Source organism: Odontomachus brunneus, unplaced genomic scaffold, assembly GCF_010583005.1.
Source record: "Odontomachus brunneus isolate Ranch 3 - 2012 unplaced genomic scaffold, Obru_v1 Obru_scaffold_126, whole genome shotgun sequence".
Classification (NCBI taxonomy): Eukaryota; Metazoa; Arthropoda; class Insecta; order Hymenoptera; family Formicidae; genus Odontomachus; species Odontomachus brunneus.
Window position 1 is genome coordinate 948,053 of NW_022639576.1, and position 20,088 is coordinate 968,140.

The 20,088-nt window shown below is 44.3% G+C and overlaps 2 protein-coding genes across 4 annotated transcripts in view; both read left to right on the top strand.

The window, feature by feature from the left end:
* The window catches only part of LOC116849809 (transmembrane protein 132E), a 176,642-nt gene that overhangs the window by 88,458 nt on the left and 68,096 nt on the right, over positions 1–20,088 (top strand). The gene's annotated exons all lie outside the window — the stretch shown is intronic.
* LOC116849814 overlaps positions 14,410–20,088 on the top strand; it is a 14,739-nt gene continuing 9,060 nt past the window's right edge. Inside the window, exon 1 of the mRNA XM_032827372.1 lies at positions 14,410–17,163. Within this exon, the coding sequence (XP_032683263.1) occupies positions 16,987–17,163 (177 nt within the window). The 5' untranslated portion in view covers positions 14,410–16,986. The remainder of the gene's footprint in view (positions 17,164–20,088) is intronic.

A 20,088-nucleotide genomic window follows, 5' to 3' on the forward strand; every position in this document is an offset into this window, starting at 1 on the left:
TGAGAGAGAGAGAGAGAGAGAGAGAGAGAGAGAGAGAGAGAGAGAGAGAGAAGTAGGAGTAGGAGTAGGAGAAATCGCGCAAAGAACAATAAAAAACTTAGATACAAAGATACTTGGATAATGTTCCAGAATATACGGTAAAATTTGTGCGATAAAGGCAAGCGTTTCTGCTATTACGGTGTAGCTTGACATAAAATGTCTCATCTTGCGGCTTACGATCTTTTTATTCCTTAGGAAATGTGCATAATACTCAATATATTATGAAGGCAACGGCGCGAGAATTGCAATTCAACGCGCGCGACGATAGAGATATCTTTATGCGAATACGAACGTGAAAGCACGTGACGGTATTCCTCTCTGGCGTAATTAAAAAAAGAAAAAGAGAGGAGGATAAAAGGTGGTAGCCGATATTGACTCGAACGCGAATGCGAAATTTCGAGAATTTAATTTTCCTCGATGTGTTGTTCGTCCGATATTCGGAAACGTGAGAATTATTCGAGTGATTTGTTTCAAAACGCGTTAATCTATACAAATAATCGAAATAGCGGCGCTCCGTTTGACCTTTGAAAATGTACAGCTCCAAATCGCCGGCGAATCGTCCCGCGATTTCCGTTCTCGCGAAGTGATGTCAAACCCGAGAAAGATCCCGCTTCTCGTCCCGCGCGTCACTATTTCCGCGGAACGCGACGGTTTAATTTTCCAGCGTGATTACGCGCGCGCGATTTTCACAAAAGTGAGACAAAACTTGCGACCGGAGGCGCATATTTTGCGCGAAAAATATGGATCATCAACTGCACACACACGTTAATCCGGGACCATTATCGTTGAAACCATTAAAATATTTTCCAATAGTAACGTCGTTCTCTGCAAGTGGAACGATCACGGCGTCATCCGTTCGCGAGCGAGAGAAAAATCGTGCATCGAGAAAAAGAAAGTAGTTGGATTGACAAAATCAGCGGCCATTCGCTCCCTCCGAGAAATGTCTATTGAACAAATTACACGTTAGTGCAACAGCAAATTACGTCAATACAGTTATTGTCCAAATCACAATCACAATGAATCGATTAATAATATATCATAGCAACCACACGATTCGTTCAGTCGACTAAACGTTTGCTTGAGCAAATTTTGCTCCTTCTTACTAACGATGCTTACTTACTTACAAACGTTTCTATTTATTTCTTCTTAAATTCAGAATGAATTAATTTGGAGTCTAATTACTTTGCTTTAAAGCTACGATGTTTGTCGCTTGTATCAGTATTAACGTTTCTTCGGAATTATTGGCCGGCAAATTTATGTAAATGAACGAAGCCGCTCTAACCTCAAATGACCCATAATTAGGATCGTTGTCTTACTCGTTGAAAAAACGAGCTTCGATCGTTTCGTTCGCGGGAGAAAAATTTCCAAGCCGCGCCGTCGCGTTGACCGGCCGCCGTGCGATCGATATCCCCCCCGCCCTCCCCCAGAAATCTTTTTATCTTCCTCGTTGCTAATACACACAAGGGTGGGACACACGGAGACGCGGCGGAATATTGTTTATCGGTCGCGATAACGGGGACGCGGGACACGTCGCGCGACCGAATGAATGATTTTCGCCGGGGCGACGAGCACGAGGGCGAATAAATGATTCTCCTATCGCCGTTAAATCAGCCTAATGGCCCGCTTTACGTCCCGATACACGTATATCGTAGCGTATTGACGCGTAAGCTCGCGTATAATATTAATAACGCGCGCGGGGCGCTCGAAATTTTATGAGCCACTCGATCGTGAACGCGATCGTGACGATTTCGCGCTGGTCACGATAGTGGCGATTAATTTTATTGCGCCCACCGATGATACACGCGGGAGGAACGAGCGAGAGACAGACAGACAGACAGACAGACCGACAGACAGAGAGAGAAAGAGAGAGAGAGAGAGAGAGGGGGAGAGCTTTCACGATTAGCGTGCACATCGGCAGACATCGAGGATGTCGGCAACCCTAATGCACACGCGAATTATGCGCCGCAGGGTTAAGTCTCTCGTTCCCTTAACTCGCTTTGAGGCCTTCCGCCTCTCTCGTATCGTTACACATTCAAGTGGAAGGAATTACGAGCGCGCCGCCCGCATTTCATGCTCTTGACGACGACGACGAGAAGGAGGAGGATGACGGGCTCTGCGCGTCTCGCGTTCCTCGACAAACGTCTAATTTGCTTCGTCGTTCTTCCCACCTGCGACTTGTCTCGTCGTTCCGAAAAAATACTGGCATGACGGCGGGAAGGTGGAAGGGGACGGAAAAGTTGGGAGAGAGTTTTCTCGGGACGTTCGATTGGCCCGTTTCTCGGTTCATTTGTGGAGCGTGTGTCTCTCACAGTCGATATCTCGCGTGAGTTCTTATTGACTCCTTCGATCTATGTTTCATCGGTCCACCGACTTCTTGCTTCCGTCACGTCGCACGTGTCGATATAATTGGTCGATTTGCTGTCGCAGCTCGGGGAAGGGCAGGTCTGTGGGAACACGGTCCTCTAAACGGAAAGTAAAATAAATTTCGAGCGGGACAAGGAGCGACTTTAATCCGGGTCGAATTGAAACCTGACCGAGTCGCCGCAGCGCGAGGTGCGAAGAAGCAAAACGACGCGGCCTACTTTCGCGGAGGATTTTGAGCGAGTTGCCAGTAAATTGGCCCGGTATCGAGGAAAAAGGTCACCCCGTGGCGGAGCGCATGACGCACGCGGCCCTGGCGACGATAATATTCCAAGGAGCTCATATAGATACCGAGCGCTACATAATTAACGGTGCGCGTCTTGTGTGAACGGATACTTCGAATTCGCTGTTAAATTCGCCGCTCGTTGCGGCACTCTGCGGGGGTGAGAATTGAGCGCGAGTCGACGCGTCGCGGTGAAATTTCAGCCGTTTTCGCTGAGCTCCCGCTCATCCCCGAATGTTCGAGCTCGCTCCGTGAATCCGGAGCCGCGAAAATGCAGATTTTCCGCGGGCGAATTTCCGAGAGCGCCGCTCTCTGAGAAGCGACGCATCGGGAAAACGATCGGGAAGCGTCTCATGCGAAACGACACGGTAACGACGGGATAAGGTTGGCGATGTTTAAGTCGCGGTAGCTTCAGCACGCGCGCGCGCGCGGTCTGGCACGCGAAACGTTTCTCCGCTAAGGGCGGAAAATCCGCGGAGAATCTGCCACGAAATTTATGTAGACGGCGCACTGAGAGAAAAATGTTTGGCTATAATCACATAGAGAAATAATTATTATAAATTATAGTCAAGAAAGAAACTACTTTTTTATTGAAAAATGTTTAACTATAATCACGTAGAGAAATAATTATTACAAATTATAGTCAAGAAAAAAACTACTTTTTTATTGAAAAATGTTTAACTAATCACATAGAAAAATAATTATTACAAATTATAGTCAAGAAAGAAACTACTTTCTTATTGAAAAATGTTTAACTATAATCACGTAGAGAAATAATTATTATAAATTATAGTCAAGAAAGGAACTATTTTTTTATTGAAAAATGTTTAACTATAATCACATAGAAAAATAATTATTACAAATTATAGTCAAGAAAGAAACTACTTTCTTATTGAAAAATGTTTAACTATAATCACGTAGAGAAATAATTATTATAAATTATAGTCAAGAAAGGAACTATTTTTTTATTGAAAAATGTTTAACTATAATCACATAGAAAAATAATTATTACAAATTATAGTCAAGAAAGAAACTACTTTCTTATTGAAAAATGTTTAACTATAATCACGTAGAGAAATAATTATTATAAATTATAGTCAAGAAAGGAACTATTTTTTTATTGAAAAATGTTTAACTATAATCACATAGAAAAATAATTATTACAAATTATAGTCAAGAAAGAAACTACTTTTTTATTGAAAAATATTTAATTATAATCACATAGAGAAATATTACTACAAATTATGGTTAAGAAAACTATTTTTTTAGCAAAATTTGTTGCAATAATGTTAATGCCAATAATCTAATCTAATATGCTGTTATTGATTATAATCTTATATGTATGTTACTGCTATCATTTTACTACAGAAAATATAGTTGGCGTCGAAAATGACCACAATTTTAGTTGGCTCAACCATTTCTTCTCTCAATATATGTACGTGTGCGTGCGCGCGCGAGCACGTCCCGCATAGCAAATTTCTTGGAATCTAATTGGGACCCTGTTCTCAATTCCCCGGAATAATTGTGAGCTCTGGATAAAAGTGTAATGTCTCAAACATGTGACTTCAAGTAGGGAAGTTTTTTCAATATTTTCTCTGGTTTTTATTTTACGTCAGAATTGAATGACACATATTGACTTTCTCCAAATAATCTCATTGCTCAATAAAATGCTAAAAAATATTTTACTTCCTGATAAAATATTTTACTCTATTGAATACAAGAGTTGGTGCGAAAATACGATCTCTTGTTCGATATCATGAAAGCACATCGATATTACCGAGTGGAACAAAGACGCAAGTTGCCATAATATTTCCGTTTCGATTCCAAGTAAACGAAGAAGCCATATCTGGAATGGGATTCCCAATTGTTGTCGTAGCGGGATATAAGCGATGTTGGGACAAATTCCGACATTCTAATCGGAATCTGTGCTCGATCGGGGAAAATCTCGAGAAATTCCTACATGCGGGTCGTTGCGCTGCGCTCTGCGGCTTCGCTCGCGCGCTCTCCGGGATCAATTTTTTCGGCGCATCATTTTTCCGGTCGCGCCGCTTCGAAGCGCACACCACTCGCAGCCACGTAACGCGCCGCGTTTTCTCCATAAAAGCGCGCGATCCCCCTTTTTCGGCGAGTTCCGCCCGCGATGCGGAAGTCGCGTCGCATCGCGTCGCGACGCGGCGTCTCTCCCAGGCCGTTGAACCCGCTCTGCCGCTCGCGCGCTTTTCCTTATCCCGAGACGCGGAATTACCTCGGCCGGGAACGTGCGCGATAAGCTGCACGAGCGTATGCCGGCGTGACGGAAAATGGGCGCCGCGCATCTATTTTCGTTCCCCGGTCACGTAACTACCGAGCGGACATATTTTACGCGCTACCAAGCACGCGCGCTAGTCGCGATATTCGTTTCCTAGCTCGCGACTTGGGGCCCACGCCGTGCGCGACGGATACCGCCCCCTCGACGACAGAGACGCGCTTAATGAGCCGTCCTTTAATCTGCGTTAACACTTCTGGATTCTGTTCCTGGCCGCGTACATTTCATCCCCCTCGACGCTTCCTCTCCGCGGCCGGTCGGCTCAAGTAGGATTTTGCCGGCTCGCGATTACGTTTGACGTGTGTGCTCGGCTGAACACGAGCTTTCGTTTTTATCTAGGACGTCGATCTTCCAGACGCAAATGACCACACCACATGTTTGTACATATCACTCGCGGCGCACCTTTGTGGAAATTCGCATAATGGTGGCGAGTCTCGATGAGATTCCGCGGTCGCGCAATTCTATCCTCCCTTCGTCGCGGTTTGAAAAAAGTCAATTCACCAGCTAGAAGGTTGATCTCGATAACGAGGTCTCTCTGTCTCTCTCTCTCTCCGCCCTTCCTCTAATTAAAATTCCCTTAAAGGGAAATTCGTTCGAAATTAACTGAGAAGTGAGATTTCCTTATCTATTTGCATGTCGGAATCTTAATCCGCTTAAAATCCCCGTTTTATTTCCACTCGCTTTTGTAACGGTATATTGTTAGGCTGTTTAATTAACCCCGAGAACGGTTGGCACGACGCGAACGGAAATCCTCCACTTTGAGCTGAAGTCAACGAGTCGACGTAGGTGGGAGAAATCGCGCAAGTTCGGTCGCGCAGAGAAAATATTGACAACATTCGTTCGACTTAATGTTACTAGAAAGAAGAGTCTGAGCCTAATCCCTTGGCGTAATTTGTAAAATTTAAAATAGCGTATTTGTATGATGAGGATGACTCATAAGTATCAAAGGACCTGAACAAAAAATTCGGTGCAGGCCGTCGACTCACATTGTCATGACATTATATTCATTAAATATAACAAATGTCATTCCTGACAGTCTATTCCTGCACTACTAGAGATACACAATAAAATTGAAAAGAATTTATACAAAAAAAGGATACTATAACGTTCTCGCCACGCAAAAAATATTTCAGTTGGTGCAACCAAATAAGAACCAATTGAAAATTAGGTGATCAGAAGCAATATCTCTGTTATGAAAACTAATATTTCTGTTGTCACAACCGAAAATATTCGTCCGAACATTCAACGATATTAGAACTCGGTTGAGGCAACTGAGAACAATTGACTATACAGAAGTCTCAGGCTTCAAGGAATTTTTCTGTTCCTACAGCCGAGTTTTCGTCTGATCCCTGAGCAACCGAAAATTAGGTGATCAGAAGCGATATCTCTGTTATGAAAACTAATATTTCTGTTGTCACAACCGAAAATATTCGTCCGAACATTCAACGATATTAGAACTCGGTTGAGGCAACTGAGAACAATTGACTATACAGAAGTCTCAGGCTTCAAGGAATTTTTCTGTTCCTACAGCCGAGTTTTCGTCTGATCCCTGAGCAACCGAAAATTAGGTGATCAGAAGCGATATCTCTGTTATGAAAACTAATATTTCTGTTGTCACAACCGAAAATATTCGTCCGAACATTCAACGATATTAGAACTCGGTTGAGGCAACTGAGAACAATTGACTATACAGAAGTCTCAGGCTTCAAGGAATTTTTCTGTTCCTACAGCCGAGTTTTCGTCTGATCCCTGAGCAACCGAAAATTAGGTGATCAGAAGCGATATCTCTGTTATGAAAACTAATATTTCTGTTGTCACAACCGAAAATATTCGTCCGAACATTCAACGATATTAGAACTCGGTTGAGGCAACTGAGAACAATTGACTATACAGAAGTCTCAGGCTTCAAGGAATTTTTCTGTTCCTACAGCCGAGTTTTCGTCTGATCCCTGAGCAACCGAAAATTCGGTTGCATCAACAGAATTGTTTTTTCTGTGTAAGAATATTTTATGATTATTTCATTTTGGAGCCAAAGTGCCAAACAACCTGAACTTCCCGTTCGGCGCGGCATCGACTATACCGCGTGACACGTGTATTAACTGCCGAACGATAATTATTAAGCGCGTTGATTAATAGCGGATGCGATAATCCGTGAAACGACCGTTTAAATATCCGCGTCGCTGAAGAGCGCGCCGTTCGATTTAGTCTCACCGAGAATTCGACCGCAACAGCGGCGATATCACGCCGTCGGTAGCGCGGAATGCTAATGCGGAAAAATTCCAGTTATTCGGCGACGCCGCGGAAACGCGCGTGATGGATACGCGCGCTTCATCGTCGCGGCTCTGTCCGTCGGGCTCGCACGCTCGATTACCGATTACCGTGGTTACGTCAGCAATCCACGTGCCGACATACCGCACGGTGCGATGCACCAGGTGCGCTTTTACGGACGACCACGAGTGTCGCCGCCGGGTGATTTAGCCTCGCCGTATAATTAGTCGTACGAGCACTAATAAGCGGCGTCACGAACGATTCGCGGAGTCCGGGAGATACGTACGGGGTTACGGGCGACACAAATCTTCGCCGAGTCGCCAGTGTTGCGTTGGATTACAGGCCGCGAAATGAAATCTCCCGCGGTTACCGCGCGCATACGTGCTGTGCGCGCTGGAAGCGGGTGGGGAAACACTAATTTCCTGTATCCAGTCGTAAATCTGCCGCGTGTGCGCTGCAAAATATAACGTTGATCCTAATAAGCCCGCGCATTGCTCGCAGTTCACTAATTATTTTATTAGCCGTGACACTCGCCGGCTTTCAGCTCTTAACGAATATTAACTAAAATTAATTACGCAAATGGCTCGGCTCATTCGGCCGGCGCTCGCGCCGAGTGTTGTATGTACCCGTCGCTTTTTCTTCTTATTCTACTTTCTCCCTTGCCGCCCTCCAAGCGGGGATAAACACAGCGAGATTAAAATTCAGGTATGCAACTTAATCCAGCGGACATGGCGCGCGCGTAGAATCCTCAAAGTAGGAATTAGAGCACCATTTGTAGGGAGTGAATGAGAGATTCGGAAGCTGTTTCGTCATTTCAGTCATAGGCCCGTATTAATAGACTTTACTTGAAACCCCCCTGAAATGAGATTTGAGATCAGAGTCAGATGAAAGTTTTCCAATTGTAAATCGCGACTATAATGTTACATATATTACAGAATTTGATTGAACAATTTGGATCTAACTCTGGATAAAAATCTGAGTATCTCATATGAGACAAGTTCAAGAGATTGTTTCAATCTCTTGGTAAGTTACCTAACAGTTAAATCATGTGCCTGTCTCTGTCCAGTTTAAAGAAAAAAACGAAGACAGACATATGATTTAACTGTCAGGTAACTTACCAAAAGTTTGGAACAATCAGATCTTAGAGCCGTATTGATAGTCGTTACTTGAAACTTGTTCCAAGTGAGATATTTAGATTTGTATGAATGCAGAGTAAGATGTAAATCTTCTAGCTGAATTGTGACTGTGGGAATATAATGTCGCATATATTGTGTGATTCAAATAAAAAACTCGAATCTAATTCTAAATACACACCCGAGTATCTCTTGTTGTTGGAAAAGTTTCAAATAATAATTATTAATAATTACAGGCCTTATTCTAAAGTTTCCCTCCCATTTCAACTAGAGTTTCTCTCTCACTCCCGCTCACGTCAGCCCTACAAATGGCAGCCAGGATGCAGACCAATCAGGAATCATCACTTTCAAAGTCAAATCACGGGCTAATTAATGTCCGCGTTAAAATTCGGGAGAAGTTCGCTCAGAATTGAATAAAAAATGAAGCCCCGTGTTTGACTGCGCTTCGAAAGCGCTGTGCGAGATCTGCACATAAAACGTTAGGCAAACTGGTGGAAAGATAGACGGATAGACAAATAGATAGGAGCGGATAGATAGGGAAAATGGAGGAGAGCGGGAGAGCGACGATATATTTCGAGCGTTTGAATTTTTTAATATTTAGACGAGGCGCACACACAAAAACGTCGTATTTCATCCAAAATTTATCGTATTCCCGCAATGGTGCATTCATATACGGGGAAAATTTTCTAATAAATATTACTATAAGATAAATATTATCCTGTATCGATAAATATTACAGGATTTTACAATCGAGATCGACATTCTCTACAGTAATACATTGTCCTTTCATTTCATACGTGCTACTTGTATTTTAGAAACTGAAATGTGTTATTAAAACAATTGCTGTGTTTTCAGCGAAATTTATTGCGTTCCTTAGCGAGATAAACCTTGACTGACAGTTTATTCTTAGACTGTTAAAAACATAATAAAGTCGGGAAGAATTTATATAAAAGAAAACTATATCTCTCCGAGCATAGAGGCGACGTTCTCTTCTCTCTCTCTCTCTCCCCCCCCTCTCTCTCTCTCTCTCTCTCTCTTTCATACGCACTTTGCGCGCGAAAACTAGTTTCGGCACGATAATTTCAGAAATTTAATTTCCACTTTTTGCGCACGCTCCACGGCGAACCACTACCACCACCAACGCTCCTTTCCTCCCTGCCGGTTGTGCTTTTTCCCCGATATTAGTTATTGGAGCGCGGCGCTGTTTCCCTTCGTGCAAGAGCGTTGCGGCCGCATTACCGCCCCTTAACCGCGCAGGTATTCATCGTCGGGCGTCCTCCTCTCTTATCCGCCGCCACCGCCACCGCTTACGACGCTATCAGATACGCGGCCGCCCACCAGCGAGAGCGCCCTGTGTAACCCGTGAGCGCCGGAAGTAGGTATATACGTGGCGGCGGACCGATTTGCCCGGCAATTATTTGCACGAGAGCTTACGAGAAAGCAGGTCGAGGAACGACGAAGTCGTCGTTGTCGACGTCGCCGTCGGCCTCGTCGGCGGTGCTTTGTCATTTGCCAGTATCGCCTCTGCGCGAAAGCTCGCGAAGAGGTCGAAAGTCGTTGGCTTCCGTTACGTGAAACGAGTCGTGGTAGGCGTTCGTTTGAGGCCTTTAACCTCCTCCCCGCCGCGTGGGTGCACGAGAGAATCGCGCTCTCGACACAGAAAGTTATTTAAATCTCTTTCTCTCTTTCCGCACGTCTCAATCCACGATTCGTCGAGTTTTTTATCTCAAATCTTGACTTCGACCGATTCGTTACCGGTTCTCCAAAAGTTCCTCGAGTATTTATGTTCCTTGATCATTTCCGGCAAAGTTCGTGAGTGTTGTTTTTTTTGGTGGCACGCGCGAATCTCCATATTGATTTCGTCGCTGTGCGAATTTCTCAATTGCTAACGCAGATTTGCAATCAACGACACGAAAAATGGCGGAACGCCGCGCCGGAAAAAGCAAATGTGTCGAATATTTTCGGCAATAAAACGTCGTGTTCAAACAAAACGTGGCCGTGTATGCGTGCGTGCGGATCTAATTCTTCATCGACTGCGTTTTCCGTTTTTACGATACGTTCATTGTGTCGGAGGTAACAATGAGGAGCGACGAGCGCGCTTTAGTTTCATTATTGCGAGAATTACGGCGCCTTCCGCATTATCATAAAGACCAGAGCAGCAAGATGTAACGCATTCCGCGCGGCCATGATACGAGAGGTGTAATTGTCTCTATGTTATCATAAAACACAGGCTGCGAACGTATATACAGAGTGTACGACAATCCGTCATGCAGCCGCGGTGTATAGGTACAATTCGTCAAACTGAACACAAAATTCATTTGCCATCTCGCAAACAACCACGTAAAATTCCGAGTTATTAATCAAGGGTGAATGATCACGCGCTATATACGATAGATGAGTCGTGATGGCGACGTCTGCACACATAGAAAAATATATACTGCGTTCAAGTGAACGTTACTTGTTTCAGGTGTCTCCCATAAATTTATACAGGATGTTATAAAAAAAGTATTCCAAACTTATAGGATAAATATTCATTATACTGAATAAAAAGTCTCTATTAAACATGGGTCGCGAAAAGTCAATCTTTTCGGAGTAAGTCTTTCCTGGTATGTCTACCATAAATCTACCAAATCTACCTCGCATCACATTTATTCATGAGACATTCCGAACCCCAGTAAACCCAGCGTTTCAATCAAGAATATTAGATTAAAGCAGATTCGGTTCGCTTAGCACATAGAGGCGAACCAACTTTCCCCTCGGCAAAGTTTCACAATATTCTTGTGAGGAGAATAAATTCTCCTTTCGAGTACATGACAACGAGCTTTTCTCAAATTTGTGATGAGCATATTTCACGACTATTATCAGGAAAATATTCTTCGTTGAAGATAACCGTTGCTTAAAAGAAGGAGAAAGTCGCTTTTCGCAACGATAAAACAATGTTCTTCTCTGTGTGCCGTATGTTAGGTGAAGCTAAACAAAAAAGTAATTAAACATGTAGATAGATTCACAACTGTTAATTAAAGAAAATCGATGCATGATATCGCGGGCGATAATACCTGAAAATTTCACGTGGTCATTCGCGAAATGTTAAAGGAATTTTGCGTTCAGTTCGACGAAGTTCCACCTGTACACGCCGCGGCTGTGTAACGTATTGCTGCCAGACATTGTGTTGTTGAAAAAAAAAGTTTGGTAATACTTACCAAATGCGTTTTACCATATTATTTGGTAAATAGTAACCAATATGATAAATGTTACCAAATGTTTGGTAATAATTATAAAATTATTGGTAACATTAACTTTCATATAGTAATATTCACCTCTTATATTTAATTGATGCTATTTCATTAATTGTAGTAATTATAAAACAAGCTGGATAATTATTACCAGAAATTTTTCTCAGTGTGCAGATCCTCTTGTTGCGCGCTCGCGTACATTATATCCTCCTCGACCGTTGTCTTCCTCGTGTAACGGCGTACTTTATTCATTACCGCGAATTTCGTTGCGAGCTAACACGCCAAGTATTTATTCGTATTTGTACGCAAAGCCCGCGGAGGAGAATTTATCTACCCGCATGCCACACGCGCAGCCCGGGAAATCGTACTTCGCCGGGAAGAATAATGCCACCCCCTTCCCCCGCGCGCTCGATTTTTGCGGATTCGTCGCGAATGATGCTTCAATATTCGGTAATACACACACGCGCGCGCGTGCGCGCACACACACACACACGACGAGGCACATTTATTTTCTGCTTAACGCTTAAAGCCGCGAGGATCGCGAAGTTAAAACGTTCGCCCGGGCCGTCCTAATAATTCAGCTCGACACCGGTTGCGATCCTCTCACGCACATAAATTTCCCTCGTCGTCGCCATTAGCGCGCGATTTCGCTGCTCGCCGACGGTCGTTCCGGTCTCCCCGCTAAGTCCTCGATGCGAAACGTCTCGCAGCAACGAAAGAGCGACGGACAAAGGGGATTGGATACTAGAGGGGGAGACACAAAGAAAGAGAAAGAAAGAGAGACTCTCGCGAACTTTACATCCGGTGATTCGTTTTCCAGCCGATTAATGCTCTTCCGGCGGCTGTGCTTTTTCACTCCGCCACATCGGTCATTCCCTTCGCCGTTTTCGTGTCGGAGGTTGACGTGGATCCGCGGCTTCGACTTTATAGATTTCGCGACGTTGATTACTCCGCCGCCGTCGCCGCCCGTCGCGGAACCCCGTCGCGTTTCATTCAATGGACGATTGATGCGGCGGCGGGTTGATGGCGTCCCGGCGGTCACGCCAAGGCCATTCCCGAAGGACAGCGAAATTGCTTCCTGCTCGTGTTTGAACTCAGCCTCCGATATTCATACTGGTGGAACAACGAGGTCCAAAGAGAGAGAGAGAAAGAACGGGAAACAGATAGATAGATAGAGAAAGAGAGGGGGGAGGGGGTGGGAAGGAGAGGAGACGAGAGAAGGGGATGCGCCGTTTACGCGGTCGCGAATTACGGTGCGCGCGTGCTCTTTTTCCGCGGCGGCGCGCCGCCCAGGGAACGTCCGTTGCGATCGATCGATTGAAAACTATCCCGGCGATTACGCTCCGAAATACGCTGGCCGGCGCGCTGCGCGTCGTGAGTGCTGCGAAGCAGCGACGGAGAGGGAGAGCGAACTCTTGAGATCGACGGAAGGGAACGCGCGCCGCGAGGAACGACGTAACGCCGCGATTATGCCGGAAAGCTAATTCTCTTTGAAGCCCAACGTTTACGGTCCGCTGCTGCTCCGTCATTGCGAGCCGAATTCAACCCCGAAGTACGTCGTTCTCGAAGCGAGAGCGAACGTCGCGATCGCCGACAAATCTGCTTACCGTAATGTTTCAATTCCCTTTCCATTTCCGACGTCTACCCTCCCCCCCCCTCTTCCCCCTCGCCCTCCTCCCTGGTAGATAAGACCTCCTCGTTCCAGCGCGGTAACTCACGTTAGATTGGCTCAATCTAGAAATTAGGCTCCGTCACTTTGCACGCGCTCTCACGATCCTTGATTGGCTCTCCGCGTCGGCGGTTATCCGCGCGATCGCCAATTAAGTCGTCGATAGAATTTGATCCGCAGAGAGGAGGAAAGAGAGAAAGAGGAGAGGATCAGAGAGGGTCCCGCGTCTCCTCGTATACACGGGACACTTTTCAGCCGCGTTGAATGGCCACGTCGTACACCACAGAGCCCGCGGGGGTGACGCGGACGGGGCGAGTTTGAATACGAACGTTTCATTATGCATGGCAACAAAAGCGGCGCGACCGTATCGAGAAATGTATATGTGTCGACGCATGGGTAATGGAACGGGGGTCGCAATAATGCGAGGAGGAATGGGGTCGGATCGATCATTGATTCTGACGGCGGAGGACATCGGCGGCGCGCGAGCGTGCAGCGCGAGCGCGCCGCGACTCGCTCGGCGCGCGCGCTCGATTTCCAGAGAGAGGGCTGTCGATCTCCCGTTGTTTGCCAATACCATTTGTATTCCATTGAGAGTGTCGGAGGTGGCCGGCGTATTGGTCTTATTGTTCGACGTAATTCATCGCGCTTTCATCGCGTTTGTAAAAATACTGGCGATGCGCGCGAAACACAGACGCGCGCCGACTCCGCGTACGCGCGCACGCACACACGTGTACATATACGCACGTACGCGCACGCACAGTATAGGTATTTATTGAGGTCGGCGGAGGTTGATTGTTTGCGTATCTGGAGCACTGCGAGTAAATGGTCGTGCCGCATTATTGTGGGTTTTGGACCTACAAAACTTTTCGAACGTGTCGCTAAATGTGCACATTGAAGTTTATGTTCTTCGTCGTTTTTTTTTTTAGGGAAGGAGGAGGGGGAGACTCTTAAAATTTTTTGACGCACGAGATCCAATCCGCGAGTTTGCAAAAAGCGAGGAGGATCGAGTTTGCGATCGGGCGTGATTTCGTTTCGAAACGTTTAACCGTTTCCATGAAATGAGGGTGCAACGATGAACGGCACGGTGTGTCGGTCGGCGAGGTCTTCAAAAATGGACTTCCATCGTCGGAAATTGGACCGATGCCGCGACTGATACGCTCGGCAAAATCGTAAACGTGACGTTTATGATGATCGACGTTTCGATTTACGAGACCGTTTGCTCGTTGCCCGCATTAGTCGGCAACGCGCGCGCTTCCAATTGAAGGCGACAGTAACGATCGCGCCACGTGTCGGCGCGAATTGGCCTTGTTGCTTAAAACGCCCCGTCGTAGAATTTGTTACGAGGCCTGAAAAATAGATGCCCCGCGATGGATAGATACGCACGCGAATTGCAGCAGATTGGTTGAAATTGAACGAGTAGATATTAAAAGCGACACGTGGGAGTCGGATAACCACCAGCCGGCTGGTTAAACATTCAAAGGGCCCGACGACGTGACCCCTCATAAAATGAAGTGCGCTTTCAATGTTGCATCGATCGCGGTTATTGCAGTTTAAGTTCCAAGTGTTAAATTCTCCGGGGGACTTTGGCTAAACTTTACGCGAACACCCATCGTTCGCGTAGTCTTCGGATGGCAACGTATTATTTACGCGAAACCAGATGGCCCATTAGCTCTTGCTCATATTTGGATAAATCTATATCAATCCTACCAATTTTCGCCCCTCTATATGAATATTCGAAAAGTGGTCATTAGGACACAGTCAAAGGTCGGCGTTCATAGTCGGTTTCCGAGTTGAAATTTTGATCCTACTTTTCACCTCAATATTTCCACTTGACGTTTGCTTTGATGCTTTGAAGTCTGTATCAACTTCTTTGATTCTATTTAGCCTGCTAAGTTTGCCCTCCGATCCTCTTTGGAATCTACAAGTGGCATTTTGTATGTCTTCTGCCATTTTGTGGACCTAAACAGGACTTTAGTCTGTATATGTATTAACCTTCTGAAGCACAAGATCTTCAAAATTCGGATTCTAATAAAAATATTCGTGACACATGTCTAAAAAAATGACACAATCCAAGAGATAATTCTTTCTGAAGTTAATTTTTTCTATTTTCCTATTTTTACCAAAACCGCGAGTAAACTAGAACGAACAGTACGAGTAAAAAACCGGTAGAGCGCGTCACTATGCACAGACTGAGCGGTGATTTCATTGCGAGGTCACTATGCCTGAAGCTGTGATTTGGTTCTAATAAGTGATCTCACAGTGAGACCATTGTACTCCAAAGGATTAAGCACACACTGATCCTTCAGAATATACAGATATTAGAAAGTTTAAATCGAAAATAAGGGAAAAATTTCGATTCACACAGGTTCTTATATCAGTATCAATATTTCTTCAGCTTATATAGTCGATATAGAGGATTTGATTTACAATTTTATTCCTTAACTACATATATTCATTTATTATTTATTTCTACCTATCTGATTACTAATATCCCTACAGTTACATTGCCTCTCTCTAGTTCACTTTGTGATATCATCCTCGTTACCTAAATATTCTTGTAGTCTTCTTTCACAATCTTCTTAATTTTTACTTAATCTTTACACTGCCTATATCTTCCTCCGTATCTATCGTGTATAATTACACTTCCTTATTTCACTCAAAGAGTGAATTCATATCGTTCTCATATACAATACTTCAAACTTCGTCCTTCCCTTCGGCTGTACGCACCTATTCATTTATCTTTCCTCTTCCTATCCGATCTCTTCACTACTCTCTTTATTTTCTCCTCATCTCCTGTCTTTTCCTCCAATTTTCTCCCATATCTTGTTAGTTTCGTTACTCCACTCTATACTTCCTACTAATTCCATGAAGTGGTGATCCTTCTGCCTTTTTTTCACTTCCCATATGTTTCGTTCAACTTATATCGCCAAGAAGGAGTTTCTTATATTCCATAACCTTTCTCTTATTCTTTACATTTCATTCTACTTACTTGCACAGTATCTGTCCTACCAGTCCTGGGCATCTTTCTTCTGTACATCTTTTTGCTTCCTTATCCCATCCGATGACTAAACCTTAAAATAAAGCCGGACGCAATATGAATGTCAGCCTGAGAACTTTCTTCCCAATTAATAAGAAAAAATAGCCTGCAGAGTAATTCATATTGCACACATACCCACCAGATAATATATAAGAAAATTATAAGAAAAAGAAGAATAATATATAAAAATATATAAAATCAAATTTCCGCGTTCAGAAGAGAACAAGGGAGATCGAGTTCCTCGAAGTGTAAAGAGAACTTTTCCAAGTTTATCCAGTTTGTGTAATTTCACGCTGGAGATACATTTAATTCTCGCGCATCGATGTTTATTCTCAGCTCCTTGGAGTTTAAATATTATCGTATTATTTATCCGTCGCGCGACTCGGGAAGGATAAGACACTGGAAGTTCGCCAGGACACGCGGAGTCCTTCGGCCCGCCGCGGCCCTTCGCTCCTCGTAGGGTGCCTCTCGTATCCTGCTACTACGTGCTACACCCAGCGATAGTCTATCAAGAGAAACGAGGTATGACAATGGTGGGGGCGAGCCGCGTGAATCAATCGAATCGCTCAACGTCGAGTTTCGTTGGCTCGCTCGTCTCTTGTCATGCTTCCGCTTGTCGGCGTTTTTCACGTGCCGTGCCGTGGCTTGGTGTGGCGCGATGTCAGATCCGAATGGGAGCATTTACTGCGCCCAGCAGATAAACGTACCGCCGACGTTTCCGCATGTGCTCAAGCTCTACGCGAAGGCCGCGATTCGCACGCAGCCCAGCGATCTCCTGCGATGGACCGGCGCGTATTTCCGCGCCTTGGCGAACGGCGAGCGGCCGCCGGTGAAGGTACGTGCCGACGCGTCGTCCTCGGCTCGGTTTCCTCGAGCCTGCCCGCGACTTCCAGTTCCGTCTGCGTTAACCTTGATTCAACCTTTCTCCGCGGACACGTCGCGAGACGCGCCCAGTTTCGGACTGTGAGCGAAAACTTAGCCTCGAAGAGACGCTGAGATTACTCGAAAGTAAGGCAAAAATATCGATATTATTCGAATACATTCTTGTTGCTGGACTCTCTAATTGTTTTGGTCTTTAAATACTTAAACTTTCAACAAAAAATATATACACGTATGGAATATACACTGTAAAAACTGATGTGTTAAATTTAACATTTTATGTGTCCCAAATTATCCACTCTCATTTATGTGTAAATTTAAACAAATGTGGTAAAAAGTAACACGCATAATATGTAAAAAATTAACACAAGAATTTAATATTTGAATACCGTCAGGAATCACAGTTTGTGTTAAATTGACATATGTATAATGCTAAATTAATTAGAATAAAATGTTACTTTAACATTTGAGAGAAGTATTAATCTATGGTTTTGATGAAATGAAAGTGTTAAATTAATCTATGTCTGACATATTAAATCTATCAATTTAACACAACCTGTGATTCCTAATTATTATAGATATTCAAGTGTTAAATTGTTGTTAATTTTTTCCATATTTTGCGTGTTACTTTTTAATACATTTGTTTTGTATTAAATTTATATATAAATGAGAGTGGATGATTTGGGATACATGAAATGTGTTAAATTTAACACATCAGTTTTTACAGTGTATATATATATTCTATGTATGTTAAAAGTTAAAAAAAATTGGTATTTAAAAATCAAAACAATAAGAATGTTCAGGATTAAGTGCAGGAATTGGTACTTTCGCCTCATTACTCGAAATTAAAACTCGCTAAGCGTCTTCGGAATTTGTCTCGCGCGACACTCAGAGAAAAAGATATGGTGGTGGGTATCAGGTGAAAAAAACCCTATGAATTCTGCATATAGAATTACCGTATATTACCTCATATAGAATTAACGTTATAATTTAATAATTTATTTTGTAGTTATTGCAAGCATATATAAGTGATAATATGGGAATCCGTATTGCGCGCAATATCACACTATATTGCGTATTTGTTTAATCGCAAAATGTACGTTTATTGCCGCGACTTGATTCCCCATCGGAAGTTTGTCGAGATCCTTCCTCTCGCCGAGTGTGTAAATATTTAATACGAACAAATAATAACTTCCTTATCTTTTCCTCTCTTTCTCACTCGCTCTCCGGGATTCGTATACGCGGAATATTTGTCATTATTAATTTATCTTTTGTATTCCCTTTCTTTCATCAATCTCTTTCGCTCGTTTTACGATTATCTCGAGTCCTCTCCCCTCGGGAGGAGCACAGGGAGGATATCTTTCTCCCCTTTCTCTCCCTCTCTCTCTTTCTCTCACCTTTTAAAAATATCACGTAAAAATTAATAAAAATTCCGCGCGCGCCGATCGACTCGCTACATCGCCCCCTCGCGCCAATATTCGTTATTATTATATTATTCGCATAGCCGGTTTTAAAGTAGGGCATGTTCATCTTCGCAGTTCTCTTCCATCCCTGTGCTTTGAGCGGATGTCTGTAATTATAAGTTTGCGTAATTCCGGCTGCGAGATAACAACATTAAAGAGAAGTTACGGACCGGGCAGAGAGCGCGCACGATCTTTCGCTCCCTCTCGTTGCACCTCGTTGCGATTGATGGATAATTAAAAGTTAAAATGGGCGAGGGGTACGCGTGCGTTCGGGAATTCTCGCGGCGCGGTCAAAATTAATTTTATTAGAGCCGGATTAATTCTTAAACGTTCGACGCACACTGTTTTCCGCGCGATGCCGCGCATTTCTCCCGCATAATCATATTAAGCGCGATATTATTATTCTCCTCGTTATTAATATCTATTTATTATCGTTATTATTCGTGCGTTAGCAGTAAATTTGCAAACTCCAATTTCCGAATAACGCGGCTTAATGAATATAATTGTTGCAACAGTGACGAAATTAATTCAGCAGCCAATCGAGAAGGCTTTCCTATATTCCTCCCTCCCTACCTCCTTCCCCCCCCCTCTCTCTCTCTCTCTCTCTCTCTCTCTATATATATATATATATATATATATATATATATATATCTTTGTTTCTCTTATTTTCACGTCATATCAGTGCCATCGCGCGCGATCCCGGCCGCGCTGTATTCATTCCCGATACGTTACCTCCCGCGAGAGACACATTTTCCACACAAAAGTCATCGTAACTAATTCTTATTCATCATAGATTGCGCGTCTTTCTCTCTCTCTCTCTCTCTCTCTCTCTCTCTCAGGCCGGAAGTTAGTGGCGAGTTCACCTCGGATCAATTAAGGCGAGCTATTGTTCTCTGGCGTTTTTGCGCTTCTCCGAGGCGAAACTCATTCCGACGCCGGTGCATTTCGATACACTAAATGTTAACCTCCTCGATTATGACGCGGCTCGAATTTTCACAAACGCGAGATTGCTTTCAATACCGTCCGATAGCGCGTTGAAAGCGAAGCGATGTTACCCCAATGAAACATCCTCTCTGTTCTCTCTCTCTGGCACCCTCCGTCCCTGCTGTCCGACATTCGTGCGCTTTACTGATTAATTTACAGCGCGCATAACACAATTTGTAACTGTTACTCGCTACAATGCGCGTCATCGTTATCACCGTCCTCCTCTCTCCTCCTCTCCCTTCCCCCCCCCCTGTTGAATCTCCCTGAATTCCTCCCTTATCTCCGACGTATTGCGCTTATGTCGCACCTGTGACACGCGACACCTGCTTATAGCGTGATATTTCCGACGTGCGCACGTCGTTCGCGAAATGCAGGCCGAGAGAGAGAGAGAGAGAGAGAGAGAGAGAGAGAGAGAGAGAGAGAGAGAGAGAGAG